General features: G+C 43.5%; 1 protein-coding gene across 3 annotated transcripts in view; it reads left to right on the forward strand.

The window, feature by feature from the left end:
- wdr5 (WD repeat domain 5) overlaps positions 1-14,401 on the forward strand; it is a 63,019-nt gene extending 48,618 nt beyond the window's left edge. For all 3 annotated transcript variants that reach the window (XM_043687307.1, XM_043687308.1, XM_043687309.1), the window contains 4 exons: positions 761-794; positions 2,241-2,315; positions 3,149-3,236; positions 12,443-14,401. In XM_043687307.1, coding sequence (XP_043543242.1) covers positions 761-794; positions 2,241-2,315; positions 3,149-3,236; positions 12,443-12,543 — 298 coding nt within the window. In that variant the 3' untranslated portion in view covers positions 12,544-14,401. The remainder of the gene's footprint in view (positions 1-760; positions 795-2,240; positions 2,316-3,148; positions 3,237-12,442) is intronic.
- The last annotated feature ends 203 nt before the right edge of the window (positions 14,402-14,604 follow it).

Below are 14,604 nucleotides of genomic sequence, written 5' to 3' on the forward strand. Positions count from 1 at the left end.
AAATTCTCCCTGATAGATTCACTACATCCTCTCACTGTCCCATCTACAACCATCACCTCCCTCCCCGATATGTAGCTCTGGTTCCCACCCCTCTGCCAAACTAGTTTAAACCCTCCTGAACCACACGAGCAAATCTCCCACCCAGGACATTTGTGCCCCTCCAGTTCAGATGTAACCCGTCCTTCATGTACAGGTCCCACCTTCCCCACAAGGCTTCTCAATGGTCTAGGTATCCTGATGATAGATGGATATGATGAAATAGTTGTCATCTCATTGGATTAGTAATCCCAAGGTCCAAGTTAATGCTGTGCTGGTATAATGACATCTTGATCATGGGAATATTGGCAATTGATGTGAAAACCCACCAGTTTCACTAATGCCCTTTTCAGACATGATGCGCTGTCCTTTCCTTACCTGGTCTGGCCTACATATGACTCCGTAGTAATGGGGCTGACTTTTAACTGTCCTCTGTTATGGCTCAGCAAGCCACCCTGTTCAAGGGCAAGTACGACTGGGCAACAATTGTTGGCCCAGCCAGCAGCACTTGCATTGCATGAAATAACTTTTAAAAGATCTTTTCAAGTCCTCTGTGATATTGCTCGGTCTCTTTTACTTGCTGGGGTAGGAAAAGGTAGTGAGCTGGGCCAAGGACGGGGAACAAAGCTGCTTTGGTCTGTAGCAGAAACAGCTGTGATCTGACCTCACTTGGAAAACTCCAGATTTCCATTTACTGACAGAAAAATGTCTCTTTTTTTTCCAGCACACTGAAACTTTGGGACTACAGCAAAGGAAAGGTATGTGTAGCAAGGCTAATAGTTTATATTTCCCCAGCTTTCCCTTCCATGACACTGGTTCAGGAATTCATTGATTTTTGAAAGAATGCAGTGACAACAGGGACCAATGTCATCCAGGGACAGTCACAGTTCTCTGACAGTCGAATGTGAGTCTAGAAAGCTGTACTGTCCTGCTTGGTAAGAGATTCTGTCTGGATATATGGCTAATTAAGGCTTAACTTGAAAAGCAGAGGTCATCTGTTGTTAGTGTCTCGATTAGAGTGTTGCTGGAAAAGCACAGCAGGTCAGGCAGCATCCGAGGAGCAGGAAAGTCGACATTTTGGGCAAAAGCCCTTCTTCAGGTTGTAACCTGAGTCACAAGCAAATTGGCATATCGTAAATAAAATAAGGGAATGAATGTGTGGCCTAAAGGCTAATGTTGGCGATTTGGATTTTGATTGTGGGGGCAGTAGCACCAGTACTGATGAAATTGGGAGCTGTACCAATGGAATGAGCTTCACTTGAACTGAGAGATGCAGGTTCTGGGAAGGAGTGTCAAAGAAACTGATTTGAAACAGTTTCCCAGCACTGATGAATTCCATTCTATCCTCTTTAGTGATGGCCTTGTCTCCCAGCAGCTTACAGTGCTATCTGACCTTGAATCTGAATTCCGTGTGGTCTGTGCTGCTCACTACCTGAATCCAGGAGGTCAAATGGACGAAGAGACAGGAGATGCAAGTTGTCTTTTAACTGTGATATAGAATCTGCGACATGAAAGGGTAGTGGAATCAGATTTACCAGCCTTTAAAAGAGAATCGAATAAATTCTTGAAAAGGAAACATTTGCAGGAATATGGTGCAAGTTGGGGAGCAGGATTGGGTGGCTTTTCTGGATTTTGGAGTTGGCACAGGAATAGTGGGTCAAATGGTTGCCTCCTGTGATTTTTATACCAGGATATTTTTGGCACTTAGACCAGAGGGCAAACCCATCTTTCTTTTTTTTTCAAACTGCAGGGTGAACAATCAGTCTTTATATTATACAATATTGATTTTGACCTCAGAACCAAGTGGGTGTACAAGTGTCTGCAAGTTTCTCTTTGCTCGGCAGCTTCTGAGTTCAGATAATCACCATCAAAGATGTAAAATTACTCTCTTTCACTTTGAAATTTCATATTTGAACTTTTGATATCCTCCACCTTTAATGGAGCAATGCTTCCCCTATTTTTATTTTCCGCTGCATGAATCTCCAAGGTCCATGTGCAGCTTCCACGTGGAGAAGTCAATGTGTCAACACACCGATTAGCAGGGGATCCCTGAACCACTCCACAGCCATGTCCTTTAGAAGGGAACATTGCAATAGGGCAATTGTGAAAGTACCTGTGTGTCACTCTGAACGCTTTAGCTGATGTTGTTTGCTGATGGAATGCCAGCTGGGAAGAGTTGCTGACATTTTGAGTATGTGTTTCAGTGTTTGAAGACCTACACAGGACACAAAAATGAAAAATACTGCATATTTGCCAACTTCTCAGTTACTGGTGGCAAGGTAAGTCCAACAGTTTGTCTTGCATTCTGGGGATGCAGTTGCCCAGTTTGTATTATAGGCAGTGGTGTAATTGAGTTCCCATTCCTAAAGTGGCTGGTGGCTAGGATCTGTGGCCTTGACCTTTCCCTCTCCAAGTCATTATTCTGTATGCATGAACCTTGCCAAGTTACTGAACTGTAAAGCATGTTAGACTTTGGCAAACCCTAGCATTATCAGTTAGGGTTACTGAACAGCAATACAGAGGCAGGTTCCCTGTTGAGAATGGGAGGCTGGCCTGTGATTGTTATAACCAAGGATGGAAACCATCTGCTTCCTGTGGATTTGGAGAGCTCGGAGATGATATTTTTGAAATTAAGCTCTCTGATCAGAGCAAGATGTTTTAAATTTATTTAAGTGCAGTTAACACTGCACAGTTCTGGTCTCCGTAGTTGAAAATGGAAAATGATTTGCAAGGGTAGTACCGCAACTGAGCACCCTATCAGGGAAGACTGAGGAGGCTGGTGTTGCTTCAAATTCTGAAACCGTTTGGTCAGGTAGCCTCGACTAGAACAGGAGAGCCATAAAACACAAAAACCCAACCAGGAGCTGAGGAGCTGTTATCTAAAGAATGGGGCAAAAGTGGAATTGCCCCCAGAGGAAGCAATTGAAGGGAATAGTATGGATGCATTTAAGGGGAAGTTGCATTGATCCATTAAGTAGTCAGGAATGAAAGGATGTTGACTTGGGTGAGGTGAAGCCTAATTATCAGCAGAGAGCTGTTGGGTGGTATAGCCAGTTTCTGTTCTCTGAATTGTGTAATATTTTGGTGAATAATTGAGATTTTTGTTTTGAAGTGGATTGTCTCGGGATCTGAGGACAACTTTGTGTATATCTGGAACCTCCAGACAAAGGAGATAGTGCAGAAACTACAAGGGCACACAGGTGAGTCCGGTCCCTTGTCTGAACACAACGTTCGTGGGGTTGGAACATTCAGGTTACAACATAGAAACGCACCATTATGGCCCATTGTGACTGGCCACATGCTGATCAGAAGCTGTCCAATCTAGCCTCCACTCTCTCACCCCAATGGCCTGGAGAACCACAAGTCCATTTTCAAGTCTATTTTTAAAAGACGAAAAGTGTTTCTGTCTCTGTCACCCTTTTCAGGCAGTGAATTCCAGACATCCACTAGCCTCTGGATAAAATAACATTCAACACCACTCCAATACTTCCACCAATACTTCATAATTATGCGCCAGTCATTAATCTCTGCTGATGAAAACAAGTTCATCCTAACCACTCTGTCTCAGGTCTTATGATGATGTACTCCTCAATTAAATCTCTCCTTGGCATCCTCTGTTCCAAAGGAAACAATCCCAGCCTACCAAACTTGTCACTAGCATTCTCCCTTCCTGAAAACATCCTTAAAAATCACTAGTGAGCAGAATTTTATCCAGTTGTCCAGCTGTAGTCTCATCATGTTTGATGCAGTTCTAGCACAACCTCCCAGTTCTTATACTCCAGGTCTCAGCCAATAAAGGAACGTGTTCCATATGCTACCTTAACCCCTTTATCAACCTACACCTTTCAGAGTTCTCAGTTATTGTACATTCCCTTGCTGTATTTGTTTTTCTCACTACATGTATTACTTAATTTCTGAGCTGAATCCTGATGCCACTTCTCTGTCCATCTGACTTGTTCAATAATATCCTGTAATCCATATCTATCTTCCTCATTTTCAACCACATGGCTAATTTTCAAACCATCTGCAAACCTCCCCCACATTTTAGTTATATAGTATAAATAGCAAGCATCTAGTACTGAGCCTCATGCAAGTCACTTGGAAACAAAGGTCCAATCACAAAACACCCATCAATGACAAAACATCTTCCTGCGATTGAGTCAAGTTTGAATCCAATTTGTCTTTTCCCTGAATGCCAGGAGCTTTTACTCTTCTGACCAGTCTGGTGTGTTGGACTGCATTTAAAGTATTAATATAATCGCTGTTAATTACGTGAAATGTGCTGCCTTCATTGACCCTGTGTTTGCACCCTCAAAAATAAAACACACAAACTCTCCACTTTAAGTGTTTGATGTGCAGAGACTTATCTGAACTTCTGACTCGAGTGAGTATTGTCAGTTGCACGAAACCAAACTTCAAACCTTCCTGGTTTTACAAACAAATGAGTTTGCACACTGGGCTGTTTATAGGGGCATGGCTGCTTTGTATCTTACATGGGAACATAGCGCAGGAGTAGGCCAGTGAACCCCTCTAGCCTCCTCTGCTGTTTAGTGTGATCAGAGCTGATCTGCGTCTTGACTGTAGTTAGGGCTTTGAACTAAAGAGTGGGGCAGTGGGTTCATTTGTATGGAAAATTATACAATCAAAGAGAAAGGAGAAGGTAGGATTGCAGGTTTTTAAAAATTTATTGGATGAGGGCATCGCTGGCGAGATCAGCATTTATAGACAGTCCCTAATTACCCAGAGGGCAGTTGGGAGTCAACCACATTGCTGTGGGTCTGGAGTCACATGTAGGCCAGACCAGGTCAGGATGGCAGATTCCTTCCCTAAAGGACATTAGTGAACACACTTTCCAAAATCAACAATGGGTCCATGGTCATCATTAGACTCGCATTCTAGATTTTCATTGAATTCATATTCCGCCACCTGCCATAGTGGGATTCAAATCTGGATCCGTAAAACATTACCCCAGTCTCTGGATTAACAGTCCAGTGATGATACCACTAGACCACTCAGCAGTTTAGGGATGGGGTTGATTAATACCAGAAAATTGCATTTATTGTCACGTGTAGAGAGGCACAGTGCAAAGCTTTGTCCTGCGACCAATACAGGCAGATCACGGAGTTAAGTAGCAGAGATAGTAAATAATAGGTAAACAGCGGCAAAAACAAAGACACAGGTACATGCAAATGTTAAGAGTTTGAGAGTCCATTCAGTCTTCTAACAACAGCAGGGTAGAAACTGTTGCGAAACCGGCTGGTGCATGTGTTCAGGCTTCTGTACCTTCTCCCCGATGGTAGAGGTTGTAGAAAAACATTGCCAGGGTGGGATGGATCTTTGAGAATGCTGGCGGCCTTTCCTTGACAGCGGGCCTGGTAGATGGATTCTATAGATGGGAGGTTGGCCTTTGTGATTGTCCGGGCCGAGTTCACCACTCTCTGTAACAGTCCCCGATCTTGAATGGTACAGTTGTCATACCAGGTAGTGATACATCCAGACAGAATACTCTCGATGATGCACCTATAAAAGTTGGCAAGGGTATTCGCCATCATGGCAAATTTCCTCAGCTGCCTGAGGGAGAAGAGACATTGTTGGACCTTTGTGACCAATGTGTTCACGTGAAGATTCCAAGAAAGCTTGTTGTTGATGACCACTCCCAGGAGCTTGACACTCTCCACTCGGTCCACCTCTGTGCTATTAATGTATAGAGCGCATGAGTGACATCCTGCCAAAAGTCAATAATGAGTTCCTTGGTTTTGCTGTAATTGAGAGCTAGGTTGGTCTCAGTGCACCATTTTTACAGATCCTGCACCTCCCATCTGTAGTCTGTTTTGTCACTATCTGAGATTCGATCAACTATGGTGGTGTCATCAGCAAACTTGTAAATGGCATTAGTCTATTATTTGGTGACACAGTCATGGGTATACAGTGAGTACAGTAGGGGCTGAGTACGCATCCCTGGGGGGCTCCAGTGTTGAGTGTTATAGTGAGGATGAAATATTGTCCCCAATCTTCACTGATTGTGACTTGTGGGTTAGGAACCTGAGGATCCAATTGCAGAGAATGGGGCTTAGTTTGAGATCACTAAGTTTAGTAATAAGTCTCGAGGGGATAATAGTATTGAAGGCTGCACTGTAGTCGATGAGTAGGATTCTTATGTAGCTGACAGAATGTAAGAATGTAATATTGTACGAAGAGCCTTCGAAGAGTAGGGAAACAGCAAAATGAAGAAACTTGAAAGATTTGGAATAAGGTAGAAAAACTGATAACGCCAGTTGAGATAAATTAATATGTTCTCATAGCCATTATGGAAACATGGTTACAAGGAGATCAAAACTCGGAATTTAACGCTCAGAGTTTTGACCCCTCAGAAACAGGAGAGATGGCAAAACTAGTGGGGTAGCACTGTGTAATAAGAGGCAAAAAGAGAACAGTTGAGAGATCATATAAGCTCAAATGATGGACAGAGCATTTGGATGGAGGAAAAGAAAACAGCAAAGCAAAGACAACATTGATCAGAGTAGTGTACAGACTGCTGGGCAGTCGCTACTCTGTGGGGAAAGGCTACTAATCAATAAATTGGCAGAGCACGTAAAAACAATAGAGTTATAATTTTGGGTGCCTTTAATCTTCTGTTGATTGGGTTAATCAAATTGAAGTTCATAGTGAATTAGGCGTAGTTTCCGAGAGCAATATGACATAGAGCCAACCAGGCGACAGGCTGCCTTGGATCTGGTTATGGAGAATGAGGCAGCATTAATAAATGATTCCCTAGCAAGTGGTGATAATATGATAGAATTTCATTTTCTGTTCAAGTGTAAAAAAACTAGCAAGAACTGGTTAACTTAAGTAAAGGGAATTACAATGAAATGAGGATAGAGTTGGCTAAAGTGAACTAGGCGGGTAAATTAACATGAATGACAGTAAGAAAGCAGCATTTGAGGAGGTGATTCATGACTCTCAGCAAAAGTACATTTGTATAACGAGGAAAGATTGAGAGTGATAAACCAACAATGGCTCATCAAGGAAGTTCAGGCGAGTATTAAGCTGAAAGAAATGACATCAAAGGAAGCAGAAGTCAGTGGTATCCCGGAAGGCTAGGATAACTTCAGAATCCAGCAAAGGAGGACAAAAAGATAAAGGCAGAAAATAAACCACTAGAGCAAACTAAGAGAAATATTTTAAAAAGCTGATAACGCTTTTAAATGTATAAAAGAAAACAAGAGGTCAAAGTGAATATAAGCCCCTTAGAAAATGAATCTGAGGAGATGGTTTTGAGGAAAAAGGATAGCAGGGGAGTTAAATAGATAGATAACTTCAATCAGTCTTTACAATGGAGTCTTCAAACATTCCATTAATACTAAAGAATTCCAGGGAGACAGGAATTAAGCACTGTCACTAGAGAAGTAGTATTAGCCAAACTAATGGGGGCTAAAGGTAGATAAGTCCTTGGCCCTGATGCTTGTATCCTCTGATCCTAAAAGAAGTAGCACCAGAGACAATAGTCATACAGCATGGGATCAGACCCTTTGGTCCAGCTTATCCACACTGACCAAATATCCTAAATAAATCTCGTCCCATTTGCCAGCATTTGGTCCATACCATCTAAACCCTTCCTATTCATATACCCATCCAGACGTCTTTTAAATGCTGTAATTGTAGCAGACTCCACCACTTCCTCTGGCAGCTCATTCCAAACGCACACCACCCTCTGCGTGAAAAAGTTACCCCTCAATCCTTTTTAAATCTTTCTGTTAAACATATGCCCTCTAGTGTTGGACTCCCCCATCCGAGGAAATAGACCTTGGCCATTCACCTTATCCATACCCTTCATGATTTTGTGAAGCACTATGAGGTCACCCCTCAGCCTCCAATGCTTCAAGGGGAAAAAGCAAAGCCTGGTTCTATTCAGCCTCTCCCTATAACCCAAACCCTCTGGTACTGGTGTGTTAGTTGTAATTTTCCAAGTGTCATTGGAGTCTGGCAAAGTACCAGCAGATTGGAAAACTGTTATTGTGACACCCCATTCAAAAAGGGAGGGAGACAATAAGCGGGTAACTTTAGGCCAATTGCCTAACTATATTGTTGTCAAAGAATTGGAATCCATTATTAAGGCAGTATGGCAGCATGGTGGCTCAAAGGCAGTACGGTGGCTCACTGATTAACACTGCTGCCTCTCAGTGCTAGGACAACTGCACATTTTCTATGTGTCTGTGTGGGTTTTGTCTTACAGTCCAAAGGTGCAGGTTAGGTAGATGGGCAATTTAGCATGGTCAATAGTGTTCAGGAATGTGTAAATTAGCCTAGCCCATGGGAAATGTAGGATTCAGGTATGGGGTGGGATTACAGGACTCTTCAGGGGATCAGTGTGGACTCGATGAGCCAAATGGCTTGCTTCCACTCTGTCAGGATTCTGAGATTCTAATAACAGAACATTTGGAAAATTGTAATCTAATCAAGCAGAGTCAGTATGGCTTCCTGAAAGGAAAATAGTGTCTGACTAACTTATTAAAGTTTATTAAGAAAGGCTCAACCAGAGTGGGTAGAGGGGAACCAGTAGATTTGGAGTTCCAGAAGATGTTCAACAAGGTACCTTTCGAAATGTAATGTTGTGACATACTACCCCATGGTGTTGAGTTGGTATATTGGCATGGGTAGAGAATTGACTCGTGGGCAGGAAACAGCGAGTGGGGAATAAGGGGTTCTTTTACAGGTTGGCAATCTGTAATCAGTGCTAGAAACACAACCGTTTACAATATGTATTAATGACTTGGAAGAAGGAAGTGAAGGTAATGTAGCCAAATTTGCAGATGAAACTAAAATAGGTGGAAAGGCAGATTGTGAGAGGGATGCAGACAGTTTCCAGGGAGATATTGGTAGGCTGAGCACGGAGCAAAAAGATGGCAATTGGGGTGTAATGTGGGAAAATGTGAAGTTGTTCGCTTTGGAAGGGAGAACAAAAGAACATACTGTTATTTAAATGGAGGGAAACTGCAGAAAGCTGCAACACAAAGGGACTTCGATTAGATTACTTACAGTGTGGAAACAAACCCTTCGGCCCAACGAGTCCACACTGACCCGTCGAAGCGCAACCCACCCAGACCCATTGCCCTACATTTACCCCTGCACCTAACACTACAGACAATTTAGCGTGGCCAATTCACCTAACCGGCACATCTTTGGACTTTGGGAGGAAACCGGAGCACCCGGAGGAAACCCACGCACTTGGGGGATTTGAGCACGACACACGAGCAGCAGGTAATCGAGAAGGGTAATGGAATGTTAGCCCTTATTTCACAGGAGTTGCTGGGGAGTGTTGCTAAACAAAGAGACCTTGGAGTGCAGGTTCATAGCTCCTTAAATCTGGAGTCGCAGGTAGATAGAATAGTGAAGAAGGCGTTTGGTATGCTTTCTTTTATTGATCAGAGTATTAGGTACAGGAGTTGGGAGGTCATGTTGCAGCTGTACCGGGCATTGGTTAGGCCACTGTTGGAATATTGCGTGCAATTCTGGTCTCCTTCCTATCGGAAAGATGTTGTGAAACTTGAAAGGGTTCAGAAAAGATTTACAAGGATGTTGCCAGGGTTGGAGGATCTGAGCTATAGGGAGAGGCTGGACAGGCTTGGGGCTGTTTTCCTTGGAGCATCGGAGGCTGAGGGGTGACCTTAGAGAACTTATATAAAATCATGAGGAACGTGGATAGGGCAAATAGATAGGGCCTTCTCTCTGGGGTGGGATAGTCCAGAACTAGAGGTCGGAGGTTTAGGATGGGGGGGGGGGGGTGGAATTTAAGAGACCTAAGAGGCAACTTTTTCACACAGAGGATGGTGCATGCATGAATTGAGCTGCCAGAGGAAGTGGTGGAGGCTGGTACAATTACAATATTTAAGAGGTATCTGGGTGGGTATATGAATAGGAAGGGTTTAGAGCAATATGAGACTAGTTTAGGTTGGGATATCTGGTCAGCATCGATGAATTGGACCAAAAGGTCTGTTTCTATGCTGTACATCTCTGAATCTAAGTGTTATTGAAACTGTGCAAGGTGTTGGTGAGACCACATCTGGAGTACTGTGAACAATTTTGGTCCCCTTATTTAAGGATAGAAGTCATTTCACTGGGGGCAGTTCGGAGAAGGTTCTCTCAGATAATGCCTGGGTCTTAAGGGGTTGTCTTATGAGCAAAGGCTAAACAGGATGGGACTCTATTCACCGGAGTTTAGAAGAATGAGAGGTGATCCCATTGAAACATAGAGGATTCTTATGGGGCTTGACAGGCTCACTGCTGAGAAGGTGTTTCCATTTCCCATCATGGGAGAGTCTGGGACCAGAGGGTGTAGTCTTAATAAAAGAACACCAGTTTAAGACTGAGATAAGGATGAATTTTTTTTCTTCTTATGCTGTGTCTTTGGAACTCCTTGCCACAGTCAGCTGTGGGGGTAGTGTTTCTCCGTATGTTTAAGGTTGAAATAGATACTTCATCAGTCAGGAAATCAAGGGTTATGTGGGGGGAGGGGGAGAGGGAGAGATAGAGACAAGTGTCGAATCAGCCGTGATCCTGTTGGCTGGCACAGCAGGCTTAAGGAAGCAAGCAGCCTACTCCTGTTCCTATTTCTTGTGGTGACTCTCATTATGACCATGTTGATGCTATCCAATTACCTTGAAGTTTTCTGTGTTCTGTTCTTTAATAATAGTTTCTAACATTTTCCCTGCAACTGATGTTAAACAAACTGTTTCTATCTCCCTCCTGTTTTGAATGAAGTAGTTACATTTTCTTTCTTTCAATTTAAATGGGACTGTCTAGGAATCAAGGGAGCATTTGAAAATTAAAACAAATGCATCAGTCAGCTCGTTTGTCAGTTCTTTTCAGACCATCAGGAAAGGGACTTGTGAGCCACAGCTCCAACAATATATTTAGTACCACTTCCCAGTGATTGTGATGTTTGAGTTTCTCCCTCCTTACCATTTCCTGATTTTTAACTGCATTCATCCACTTTAATCCCATAACACTCATTACCCAGCAAATATCTATCGATCTAATTTTTGCCAAAGATGAGCAGTTTAGATGGATTGGCCATGCTAAGTTGCTGTGTAGTGAGCAGGGATGTGCAGGTGTGGTTAATTAGCCAACTGCCCCTCCGTCTGAAAGCTTCTTGGGGCAATGAGCTCAGATTTCCATTCTCCCCATCCCTTTGTGTAAAGATGTGCTTCCGAATCTCCTGATTCCACTGGTCAGAGCAATCCTGAGCACAAAGATGTTGTTGGCTGTTGTTCTTGGGGTCTCCTATATTGAGGCCTGGGACATCTCTGCAGGAGTTCATTAGAGTAGTGTTCTTGCCCAGCCACCTTTTAGCTTCATTGGTGACCTTTCTTTCATCACAAACTCTGACGTGGGGATGTTTGCATACTGGTCAGTAATTTTGACAACTCCTCAGTTACTCTTTACAACTTTACAAAGTTAGCATTTCATGAGAACTTCGTACAACTTTCAGTTCTCTTCCATGCTTCATGCTGCCTAAGTTGACCGTGTCAGTTTGTGTGTACAAGCCACTAGAAATGTTGAAAAGGTGAGGCCCCAGTACAGATTCCTTGATATTATTTCTACGGTGTTGATTTATGCAAGAAATCAGGTGCTGGGGTAAAAAAAGAGGATCCTGTGGTGCAGGTTTATAAAGAGTGGGTGTTGGAATGAGGAAGTGGAATTTAAGGAGAATGCTATGAAGATTGGGGTTTGAACATAGAACAGTAAAGTACAGGAACAGGCTTTTTTGGCCCACAATGTTGTGCCGAACATAATACCAAGTTAAAAGATTTCCCACTGGCTTTTTTGACTGAATACTTCACAATTTTAAAGCACCTTGTCGAATACGAAGGGCTTCTGGACATGAGATTCCATTCGAATGCGTGCAGCATTCATGATGCTCTGGAGGTTTCTGCCTCTTGCTCGTTGTCTCCTGTTAACTGAATGAATCTCCTGCAGACCCAGCTCTAACTTCCCTCAACTGCATGTGTATAATTTCAGTTGGAGCTTGTTCTAATTTTGCTTAATTCGTGGGGGCTTGGTTGTCCATTCCCAAGGGTTTTGGGTACAGAAGGAGGCCATTTAGTGCCCACTTGGAAAAGTACTTCTGATATCACCCTTTATTGGCTTTGCTTTGCTTGTATCACTCTGCCCCATCTTCTGGGCCGTATCGCCCTCTCTAAGAGGAAGCAGTCAGTGTGATCAGATCACAGGCCTTGACTGCACCAGCTGCCTTGTGAGCACTAGATGACAATTTATGATGAATTCAGCAGCTGTGAGACCTTGAATCTTACCGTTAGATTCTGTCTGGACTTTGCATGTGGTTGTGATGTTTGTTGGAGGGGGTCCCAGGGTTTGTCTCATCGACTCTCTGCCTATTCCATTGCAGATGTTGTGATCTCCACAGCCTGTCACCCAACAGAAAACATCATTGCGTCAGCAGCACTGGAGAATGACAAGACAATCAAACTTTGGAGGAGTGACTGTTAGAGAGCAACAGAGCTTCCCCTTGGAAAAATACATCCTGTCCCAGCCTCTCTGACATGGGGACAGGCTTCTCAAACTCCTGATGTCTGAGACTCTAGATTCTGTCTAAACTGGTGACGAGGGATTGCAGACCCAGTGGGAGCATTGGAACAAATCCAGTTTTTACTGCAGATTCATAACACTTAACAAATTATTGTACATTTAAAAAAAACATACACATGTGCACGCACAGCCTGCGCCTACACACAGATGTGCACACATACCTGTGTATACACACAACTAAAGTTTTTTTCTAGTGACCAAATCACTTGTGGTTTCCCCCATCTGGTTTCTTGTGAAAACTCATTTTTTAAAAGCAGGTTTAGTTGTTGGTAGAATGTTTTTGTAAACTTAACATTGACAGCTGCAAGTTTAAATTAGACAGTTAACCAGCTTGTCTTTTAAATCCTTTTATTTGTGTGACTCCTTGTCTTTTTTTCCCACACCCCTCCCCACCCTCCCCAACCCTCCCCAACCATTGCTCATTGTGGCCCCAGGTAACTGACCAGCTACTGACTGGTCACTGCCCTTGACTCCAGTGACTTTTCTTAATTTGCCACGGGATTCTGGTTTGGCACCCCCCCCCCCACCCCCCCCCTGCCCAGCCACGGGTCACGTGTGTAATATAGGAAGATTGAGCCTGGTAGACCTGTCCTCAGTACTGTTGTGCCCAGATCTCTCCCAGCAGTATTCAGCTCTTGTAGCATCAGTAACAGCACTGGTGACTATGGTCTTCCTGAGAACAGTCTCAGGACTCAGTGCTACTATTGAGGCTCCTGACGATCTATCAGTTGCTTCTAAATGAAACTGAATTTTTGTGCAAAAGGCATCTGGGATAAATCTTCGCCCACATTGGATCATATTTGCAGACAGCTCAGTCTGTGGATAATGTTGTGCTGTACGTGCATCAAACCCACCAAAGGGGATGCTTCTGATTGTCCCAGCTCTGTCACTTGATCATTAATCCTTATGATGTCAAACTCTGGTCATTGTGATTGGTTTCCATAGACTTTGTACTGTCAGCAAGGGTCATACCCATGATGTGGTTACTCTGCTCCAGACCCCAGTTTCAAATTTTGAGAATAACTGCAATCTAATCTCCATAGCAAGCCTACAAATTCACCCTGTTGTTACTGCTCTGCAAGGGCATATTGTTCACCTTTTTAACTCACTTCCGGACATTGTAATCCATGCCCATGCATGGTTCAGGGTCAGCAGTTCTGTATATGTGGGACAGGGGAACACAGCGTCACCAGTCCACTCCCTGCTTTGTTGGCAAGTGCAGGTAAGTTGTGCCGACAATGAGTGGAAAACGTGGAGCTGGCTAAGGCACCTGGCAACACTTTTACTTCCCAGGAAAGGACCCTTTGAAATGAGCTGACGTCACCGAGCACAAATGCAAGAAGGATTTCCTATTTAAACTAGCTGAGCGACGGGGCCAGGTTCATTGCAGCTTCTGAATTGAAGTTCATGGGCAGGAAGACATGGGGATATTGAAGGCTTGGTTGGAAATGGGTGCTGAAATGTTTTCCCCCAAACCTTGCCCAGTGATCTCCAGTGCTGACAGCTTTTCCTGGGCATGCTTTGTACAGGGCCTTGTGACTGTGTGGAGCCAATATCTTTTAAAACGTCAGTTTGTTTGAGTTACTGACTGTCCTGTGTAATCCACAGACACAGGAAATCACTTCTTCCCAGTACTTGTGAATAGCCCAATAATTGTGATGATCTCTCGTGGGTGTCGAGACTTTCAGCCTGTCTGAGATTTGGATGTAATTTTACCCTCTATTTCCAGCCAATACAAGAGGTTTGATCATAAGAAAAATGTGTTGTTTTTAATTGCTGGCAAATCATCTGATAGCAGGTTTCAGCCTGATATCAATTTCTCTGAAACACACAGGACATTACTGCCGAGTGAACCTGAAGCAGGCACTTAGTGACTGCCCACCCACTGGCTCACTGCATGACACTGGAGTAAAGGCTTGATGAAGCCATGCTTACTTTTCTTCACAGACACATGGCTAGGCA

The sequence above is a fragment of the Chiloscyllium plagiosum genome, chromosome 3 (genome assembly GCF_004010195.1).
Source record: "Chiloscyllium plagiosum isolate BGI_BamShark_2017 chromosome 3, ASM401019v2, whole genome shotgun sequence".
In the NCBI taxonomy this organism is placed as follows: Eukaryota; Metazoa; Chordata; class Chondrichthyes; order Orectolobiformes; family Hemiscylliidae; genus Chiloscyllium; species Chiloscyllium plagiosum.